Source organism: Eucyclogobius newberryi, unplaced genomic scaffold (genome assembly GCF_026437365.1).
Source record: "Eucyclogobius newberryi isolate DKJ021-1_F unplaced genomic scaffold, fEucNew1.0.hap1 SCAF_39, whole genome shotgun sequence".
In the NCBI taxonomy this organism is placed as follows: Eukaryota; Metazoa; Chordata; class Actinopteri; order Gobiiformes; family Gobiidae; genus Eucyclogobius; species Eucyclogobius newberryi.
In genome coordinates, this window is record NW_027316045.1 from 51,865 (window position 1) to 61,544 (window position 9,680).

Here is a 9,680-nt window from a genome sequence, read left to right on the forward strand (position 1 = left end):
CTTGTGTTGTGACCCTGTGGCTTGTGTTGTGACCCTGTGGCTTGTGTTGTGACCCTGTGGCTTGTGTTGTGACCCTGTGGCTTGTGTTGTGACCCTGTGGCTTGTGTTGTGACCCTGTTGGCTTGTGTTGTGACCCTGTGGCTTGTGTTGTGACCCTGTGGCTTGTGTTGTGACCCTGTGGCTTGTGTTGTGACCCTGTTGGCTTGTGTTGTGACCCTGTGGCTTGTGTTGTGACCCTGTTGGCTTGTGTTGTGACCCTGTGGCTTGTGTTGTGACCCTGTGGCTTGTGTTGTGACCCTGTTGGCTTGTGTTGTGACCCTGTGGCTTGTGTTGTGACCCTGTTGGCTTGTGTTGTGACCCTGTGGCTTGTGTTGTGACCCTGTGGCTTGTGTTGTGACCCTGGTGCAGGTGGACCTTGGTGACAGACATGAGCGTGAGTCGAAGCGCCGCTGGAGTTACGGTTTTTGACGGACGCATCGTTGTGTCCGGCGGCCATGACGGTCTTCAGATCTTCAACACGGTCAGTCCTCCTGCAGGCTCCTCCCCCTCAATAAGCTCCTCCTTATTTCCCCAGACAAATCCTCAGGCTCCTTCCTTGTTTCCCTCTGACCTGTGTGACCTCTGACCTGTGTGACCTCTGACCTGGGTGACCTCTGACCTGTGTGACCTCTGACCTGTGTGACCTCTGACCTGTGTGACCTCTGACCTCAGGTGGAGTGCTACAGTCATCACAGTGCTCGTTGGGGCTCGTTCCACTCGATGTTGAACAAACGTTGTCGTCATGGCGCCGCCGCGCTCGGAGGTCAGCTGTTTGTAGCCGGAGGTTACGATGGCTCCGCCTTCCTGAGCAGCGCCGAGGTCTTCAGCTCCGACACTGGCCAGTGGAGCCTCCTGGTGGCCATGAGCACGCGCCGCAGCCGGGTGAGACGCAGGAGGGGACGCATGAGAGGGCATATGAGGGGACGCATGAGACGCATGAGACGCATGAGGGGACGCATGAGACGCATGAGGGGACGCATGAGAGGGCATATGAGAGGACGCATGAGACGCATGAGGGGACGCATGAGACGCATGAGGGGACGCATGAGAGGGCATATGAGAGGACGCATGAGACGCATGAGGGGACGCATGAGACGCATGAGGGGACGCATGAGGGGACGCATGAGAGGGCATATGAGGGGACGCATGAGACGCAGGAGGGGACACATGAGAGGGCATATGAGGGGACGCATGAGACGCATGAGAGGGCATATGAGGGGACGCATGAGGGGACGCATGAGACGCATGAGGGGACGCATGAGAGGGCATATGAGAGGGCATATGAGGGGACACATGAGAGGGCATATGAGGGGACGCATGAGAGGGCATATGAGGGGACGCATGAGACGCATGAGGGGACGCATGAGAGGGCATATGAGGGGACGCATGAGGGGACACATGAGAGGGCATATGAGGGGACGCATGAGACGCAGGAGAGGACGCATGAGGGGACGCAGGAGGGCACGCATGAGGGGACGCATGAAAGGGCATATGAGGGGACGCAGGAGGGGACGCATGACTAGACGCAGGAGGGGACGCATGACTAGACGCAGGAGGAGACGCATGAGAGGACGCATGAGGGGACGCATGAGAGGGCATATGAGGGGACGCATGAGACGCATGAGGGGACGCAGGAGGGCACGCATGAGGACGCATGAAAGGGCATATGAGGGGACGCAGGAGGGGACGCATGACGAGACGCAGGAGGGGACGCATGACTAGACGCAGGAGGAGACGCATGAGAGGACGCATGAGGACGCAGGAGGGGACGCATGAGAGGACGCATGAGGACGCATGAGGGGGCGCATGAGAGGGCATGAGGGGACGCATGAGAGGGCATGAGGGGACGCATGAGAGGGCTTGAGGGGACACATGAGAGGGCATGAGGGGACGCATGAGAGGACGCAGGAGGGGACGCATGAGAGGACGCATGAGGGGACGCATGAGGAGACGCATGAGAGGACGCATGAGGGGACGCAGGAGGGGACACATGAGAGGACGCATGAGGAAACGCATGAGGGGACGCATGAGGAGACGCAGGAGGGGACGCATGAGAGGACGCAGGAGGGGACGCATGAGAGGACGCAGGGGAGGACGCAGGAGGGGACACATGAGGAAACGCATGAGGGGACGTATGAGAGGGCATATGAGGGGACGCATGAGGAGACGCAGGAGGGGACGCATGAGAGGACGCATGAGGGGACGCATGAGGGGACGCAGGATAGGACGCAGGAGGGGACGCATGAGAGGACGCAGGAGGAGACGCATGAGGGGACGCATGAGGGGACGCAGGATAGGACGCAGGAGGGGACGCATGAGGGGACGCAGGAGAGGACGCATGAGGGGGCTCATGAGAGGACGCAGGAGGAGACGCATGAGAGGGCATATGAGGGGACGCATGAGAGGACGCAGGAGGCGCTTGTTTTAATAAATGTCTCTGTCTTGCAGGTGTCTCTGGTGGCCTGCGGGAGGCGCTTGTTTGCCGTTGGAGGATACGATGGACAGTCTAACCTCAGCTCCACTGAGAGCTTTTGTCCTTTGAGTCGACAGTGGAGTTTCTGCGCTCCCATGAGCTGCCACCAGGGCGGCGTGGGAGTGGGCTGTGTGCCTCTGCCGCCGTCCTGACCCCGCCCCCTGAACTTTAACCCCACCCCTAGGACTCTGGCCCCGCTTCGACAGGAAGTGGAACTGTTTGGACCAAACTCTGATACGATACAGAGGACGCTGCTGTTTTAGGAACATGTTTACCTCAGACCCCGGCTGAACCGGGCTGAACCGGACTGAACCGGGCTGAACCGGGCTGAACCGGGCTGAACCGGGCTGAACCGGGCTGAACCGGACTGAACCGGACTGAGACAAATGAAGCTGCTCCAAACCGAGGCTTTGGTGAAAATAATGTAATTAAATATGAATAAATTATTGAATCAAAGCTTGTGATTGGTTGTGGACTGAAGGTGAAGAAGAGGAGGAGGAGCTCCACACGCATCATGTGACTAGGCTTTGTCTGTGAGTGAAGCTGCTGCTCTCTGATTGGTTTAACTCCTGCATTTTCCTGAAAATTGTGAATTTTTTTCAAACTTTCGAGAATCTGAAGTGGCAACAAAGCCCCTCCCCTCCACCCATAAGCCCCTCCCCTCAGACCTCCACCCATAAGCCCCTCCCCTCAGACCTCCACCCATAAGCCCCTCCCCTCAGACCTCCACCCATAAGCCCCTCCCCTCAGACCTCCACCCATAAGCCCCTCCCCTCAGACCTCCACCCATAAGCCCCTCCCCTCAGACCTCCACCCATAAGCCCCTCCCCTCAGACCTCCACCCATAGGCCCCTCCCCTCAGACCTCCACCCATAGGCCCCTCCCCTCAGACCTCCACCCATAAGCCCCTCCCCTCAGACCTCCACCCATAAGCCCCTCCCCTCAGACCTCCACCCATAAGCCCCTCCCCTCAGACCTCCACCCATAGGCCCCTCCCCTCAGACCTCCACCCATAGGCCCCTCCCCTCAGACCTCCACCCATAGGCCCCTCCCCTCAGACCTCCACCCATAAGCCCCTCCGGACCTGGGACATGTTGGACCTGAGGGTGAGAGAGGAGGAGGAGACAGAAGGCGAGACGAGGAGAGGGGAGATGAGAAATGAACCCTGCGTCAATTCACCTGGAAGACCTCTGTCGGCCTCATGGAAGGCTGTGGAGGCGTGTCCTTCCATGGAGGCGTGTCCTTCCATGGGGCTGTGGAGGCGTGTCCTTCCATGGAGGCGTGTCCTTCCATGGGGCTGTGGAGGCGTGTCCTTCCATGGAGGCGTGTCCTTCCATGGGGCTGTGGAGGCGTGTCCTTCCATGGAGGCGTGTCCTTCCATGGGGCTGTGGAGGCGTGTCCTTCCATGGAGGCGTGTCCTTCCATGGGGCTGTGGAGGCGTGTCCTTCCATGGAGGCGTGTCCTTCCATGAGGCCGACGCAGGTCTTCCAGGTGAATTGACGCAGGGTTCATTTCTCATCTCCTCGTCTCCTCTCTCCTCGTCTCCTCTCTCCTCGTCTCCTCTCTCCTCGTCTCCTCTCTCCTCGTCTCCTCTTCTCCTCTCACATCGTCTCCTCTCTCCTCGTCACCTCTCTCCTCGTCTCCTCTCTCCTCGTCTCCTCGTCTCTTTCCTCGTCTCCTCTCACATCGTCTCCTCGTCTCCTCTCTCCTCGTCTCCTCTCTCCTCGTCTCCTCTCCTCCTCTTCCCTCGTCTCCTCTCTCCTCATCTCCTCTCCTCGTCACCTCTCTCCTCGTCTCCTCTCTCCTCGTCTCCTCATCTCCTCTCCTCGTCACCTCTCTCCTCGTCTCCTCTCTCCTCGTCTCCTCTCTCCTCGTCTCCTCTCTCCTCATCTCCTCGTCTCCTCTCTCCTCGTCTCCTCTCTCCTCGTCTCCTCTCTCCTCATCTCCTCTCCTCGTCTCCTCGTCTCCTCTCTCCTCATCTCCTCTCCTCGTCTCCTCTCTCCTCGTCACCTCTCTCCTCGTCTCCTCTCTCCTCGTCTCCTCTCTCCTCGTCTCCTCTCTCCTCATCTCCTCTCCTCGTCTCCTCTCTCCTCGTCACCTCTCTCCTCGTCTCCTCTCTCCTCGTCTCCTCTCTCCTCGTCTCCTCTCCTCGTCTCCTCTTCTCCTCTCACATAGTCTCCTCTCTCCTCGTCTCCTCTCTCCTCGTCTCCTCTCTCCTCGTCTCCTCTTCTCCTCTCTCCTCGTCTCCTCTCTCCTCGTCTCCTCTTTCCTCGTCTCCTCTCTACTCGTCTCCTCTCTCCTCATCTCCTCTACTCGTCTCCTCTCTCCTCATCTCCTCTCTCTCGTCTCCTCTCTCCTCATCTCCTCTCTCCTCGTCACCTCTCTCCTCGTCTCCTCTCTCCTCATCTCCTCTACTCGTCTCCTCTCTCCTCGTCTCCTCTCTACTCGTCTCCTCTCTCCTCATCTCCTCTCTCTCGTCTCCTCTCTCCTCATCTCCTCTCTCCTCGTCACCTCTCTCCTCGTCACCTCTCTCCTCGTCTCGTCTCCTCTCTCCTCGTCTCCTCTCTACTCGTCTCCTCTCTCCTCATCTCCTCTACTCGTCTCTTCTCTCCTCATCTCCTCGTCTCCTCTCTCCTCGTCTCCTCTCTCCTCGTCTCCTCTCTACTCGTCTCCTCTCTCCTCATCTCTCCTCATCTCCTCTCTCTCGTCTCCTCTCTCCTCATCTCCTCTCTCCTCGTCACCTCTCTCCGCGTCACCTCTCTCCTCGTCTCGTCTCCTCTCTCCTCGTCTCCTCTCTCCTCGTCTCCTCTCTACTCGTCTCCTCTCTCCTCATCTCCTCTACTCGTCTCCTCTCTCCTCGTCTCCTCTACTCGTCTCCTCTCTCCTCGTCTCCTCTCTACTCGTCTCCTCTCTCCTCATCTCCTCTCTCTCGTCTCCTCTCTCCTCATCTCCTCTCTCCTCGTCACCTCTCTCCTCGTCACCTCTCTCCTCGTCTCGTCTCCTCTCTCCTCGTCTCCTCTCTACTCGTCTCCTCTCTCCTCATCTCCTCTACTCGTCTCTTCTCTCCTCATCTCCTCTCTCCTCGTCTCCTCTCTCCTCGTCTCCTCTCTCCTCGTCTCCTCTCTACTCGTCTCCTCTCTCCTCATCTCTTCTACTCGTCTCCTCTCTCCTCGTCTCCTCTCTACTCGTCTCCTCTCTCCTCATCTCCTCTCCTCATCTCCTCTCTCTCGTCTCCTCTCTCCTCATCTCCTCTCTCCTCGTCACCTCTCTCCTCGTCACCTCTCTCCTCGTCTCGTCTCTTCTCTCCTCATCTCCTCTACTCGTCTCCTCTCTCCTCATCTCCTCTCTCCTCGTCTCCTCTCTACTCGTCTCCTCTCTCCTCATCTCCTCTACTCGTCTCCTCTCTCCTCATCTCCTCTCTACTCGTCCCCTGGTGGACATTGGCCCAGTGTCATTGGTGAGTGTCATGATGCGCTCTCTCCACACTCTCTCTCCACACTCTCTCTCCACTCTCTCTCCACACTCTCTCTCCACACTCTCCACTCTCTCCACTCTCTCTCCACTCTCTCTCCACTCTCTCCACACTCTCTTCACACTCTCTTCACACTCTCTTCACACTCTCTCTCCACACTCTCTCTCCACACTCTCCACACTCTCTTCACACTCTCTCCACTCTCTCTCCACTCTCTCTCCACACTCTCTCCACTCTCTCTCCACTCTCTCTCCACACTCTCCACACTCTCTTCACACTCTCTCCACTCTCTCTCCACTCTCTCTCCACACTCGCTCCACTCTCTTCACACTCTCTTCACACTCTCTTCACACTCTCTCTACACTCTCTCTACACTCTCTCCACACTCTCTCCACTCTCCCCACACTCTCTCTACACTCTCTCTCCACACTCTCCACTCTCTCCACACTCTCCACACTCTCTTCACACTCTCTTCACACTCTCTCCACACTCTCTCTCCACACTCTCCACTCTCTCCACTCTCTCCACACTCTCTCCACTCTCTCCACACACTCTCCACACTTTCTCTCCACACTTTCTCTCCACTCTCTCTCCACTCTCTCTCCACTCTCTCTCCACACTCTCTCCACTCTCTCTCCACTCTCTCCACACTCTCTCCACTCTCTTCACACTCTCTCTACACTCTCTCTACACTCTCTCCACTCTCTCTCCACTCTCTCCCCACACTCTCCACACTCTCTACACACTCTCCACTCTCTCTCCACTCTCTCTCCACACTCTCTCCACACTCTCTCCACACTCTCTTCACACTCTCTCCACTCTCTCCACACTCTCTCTACACTCTACACACTCTCTACACACTCTCTACACTCTCTCTACACTCTCTCTACACTCTCTCTACACTCTCTCCACACTCTCTCCACACTCTCCACTCTCCCCACTCTCTCTCCACTCTCTCCACTCTCCCCACTCTCTCCACACTCTCTCCACACTCTCTCCACACTCTCTCCACACTCTCTCCACTCTCTCTCCACTCTCCCCACTCTCTCTCCACTCCACACTCTCTCCACTCTCTCCACACTCTCCCACTCTCTCCACACTCTCCACACTCTCTCCACTCTCTCTCCACACTCTCTCCACTCTCTCTCCACACTCTCTCCACTCTCTCTCCACTCTCTCTCCACACTCTCTCCACTCTCTCCCCACTCTCTCTCCACTCTCTCTCCACACTCTCTCCACTCTCTCCACTCTCTCTCCACTCTCTCTCCACACTCTCTCCACACTCTCCCCACTCTCTCTCCACACTCTCTCCACACTCTCTCCACACTCTCTCCACTCTCTCTCCACACTCTCCACACTCTCCCCACTCTCTCCACACTCTCTCCACTCTCTCTCCACTCTCTCTCCACACTCTCCCACTCTCTCTCCAACTCTCTCCACACTTCTCTCCACTCTCTCTCCACTCTCTCTCCACACTCTCTCCACTCTCTCTCCACTCTCTCCACACCTCCACACTCTCTTCACACTCTCTCCACACTCTCTACACTCTCTCCACACTCTCCCACTCTCCCACTCTCTCCACACTCTCCACACTCTCTCTCCACACTCTCTCCACTCTCTCCACACTCTCTCCACACTCTCTCCCCACACTCTCCCCACACTCTCTCCACACTCTCTCCACACTCTCTCCACTCTCTCCACTCTCTCCACTCTCCACACTCTCTCCACACTCTCTCCACACTCTCTCCACTCTCTCCACTCTCCACACTCTCTCCACTCTCCCCACTCTCTCCACACTTCTCTCACACTCTCCACACTCTCTCCACACTCTCTCCACACTCTCTCTCCACTCTCCACACTCTCTCCACTCTCTCCACACTCTCTCAACTCTCTCCACTCTCTCCACACTCTCTCCACTCTCTCCACACTCTCTCCACACTCTCTCTCCACTCTCCACACTCTCTCCACTCTCTCCACACTCTCTCACACTCTCCACACTCTCTCCACTCTCTCTACACTCTCTCCACTCTCTCTCCACTCTCTCTCCACACTCTCTCCACACTCTCTCCACTCTCTCTCCACTCTCTCTCCACACTCTCTCCACTCTCTCCCCACTCTCTCCCCACTCTCTCTCCACTCTCTCTCCACTCTCTCTCCACTCTCTCTCCACACTCTCTACAACTCTACACTCTCTCCACTCTCTCTCCACTCTCTCTCCACTCTCTCTCCACTCTCTCTCCACTCTCTCTCCACTCTCTTCCCCACTCTCTCCACTCTCTCTCCACACTCTCTCTCCACACTCTCTCCACTCTCTCTCCACTCTCTCTCCACACTCTCTCCACTCTCTCTCCACTCTCTCTCCACACTCTCTTCACACTCTCTCACACTCTCTTCACACTCTCTCCACACTCTCTACACTCTCTCCACTCTCTCTCCACTCTCTCTCCACTCTCTCTCCACTCTCTCCACACTCTCTCCACACTTCTCTCCACTCTCTCTCCACTCTCTCTCCACTCTCTCTCCACACTCTCTCCACACTCTCTCCACTCTCTCTCCACTCTCTCCACACTCTCTCCACTCTCTTCACACTCTCTTCACACTCTCTTCACACCCTCTCTACACTCTCTCTACACTCTCTCCACACTCTCCACTCTCTCCACTCTCTCTCCACTCTCTCTCCACTCTCTCTCCACTCTCTCTCTACACTCTCTCCACACTCTCTCCACTCTCTCTCCACTCTCTCACACTCTCTCCAATCTCTCCACACTCTCTCCACACTCTCTCCACACTCTCCACACTCTCTCTCCACTCTCTCTCCACTCTCTCCACACTCTCTCCACACTCTCCACACTCTCCACTCTCTCTCCACTCTCTCTCCACTCTCTTCACACTCTCTCCAATCTCTCCACACTCTCTCCAATCTCTCCACACTCTCTCCACACTCTCCCCACACTCTCCCCACACTCTCTCCACTCTCTTCACACTCTCTCCAATCTCTCCACACTCTCTACACACTCTCCACTCTCTCTCCACTCTCTCTCCACACTCTCTCCACACTCTCCCCACACTCTCTTCACACTCTCTCCACTCTCTCCACTCTCTCTCTCCACACTCTCCACACTCTCCACTCTCTCCACTCTCCCACACTCTCTCCACTCTCTCCACACTCTCTCCACTCTCCCACTCTCTCCACACTCTCTCCACACTTCTCTCACACTCTCCACACTCTCTCCACACTCTCTCCACACTCTCTCTCCACTCTCCACTCTCTCCACTCTCTCCACACTCTCTCCACACTCTCTCTCCACTCTCTCTCCACTCTCTCCACTCTCTCTCCACTCTCTCTCCACTCTCTCTCCACTCTCTCCTCTCCACTCTCTCTCACACTCTCTTCACACTCTCTCCACACTCTCCACTCTCTCTCCACTCTCTCTCCACTCTCTCTCCACTCTCTCTCCACTCTCTCCACACTCTCTCCACACTTCTCTCCACTCTCTCTCCACTCTCTCTCTCTCCACACTCTCTCCACACTCTCTCCACTCTCTCTCCACTCTCTCCACTCTCTCCACTCTCTTCACACTCTCTTCACACTCTCTTCACACCCTCTCTACACTCTCTCTACACTCTCTCCACACTCTCCACTCTCTCCACTCTCTCTCCACTCTCTCTCCACTCTCTCTCCACTCTCTCCACACT

General features: G+C 56.7%; 2 protein-coding genes across 3 annotated transcripts in view; one reads left to right on the top strand and one right to left on the bottom strand.

Annotated features, from left to right (window-relative positions):
* Nucleotides 1-2,894, top strand: part of klhl18 (kelch-like family member 18) — a 28,641-nt gene extending 25,747 nt beyond the window's left edge. Inside the window, exons 9-11 of the mRNA XM_072462187.1 lie at nt 409-520; nt 712-921; nt 2,488-2,894. Coding sequence (XP_072318288.1) covers nt 409-520; nt 712-921; nt 2,488-2,664 — 499 coding nt within the window. The 3' untranslated portion in view covers nt 2,665-2,894. The remainder of the gene's footprint in view (nt 1-408; nt 521-711; nt 922-2,487) is intronic.
* The window catches only part of afg3l2 (AFG3-like AAA ATPase 2), a 511,786-nt gene that overhangs the window by 32,538 nt on the left and 469,568 nt on the right, over nt 1-9,680 (bottom strand). The gene's annotated exons all lie outside the window — the stretch shown is intronic.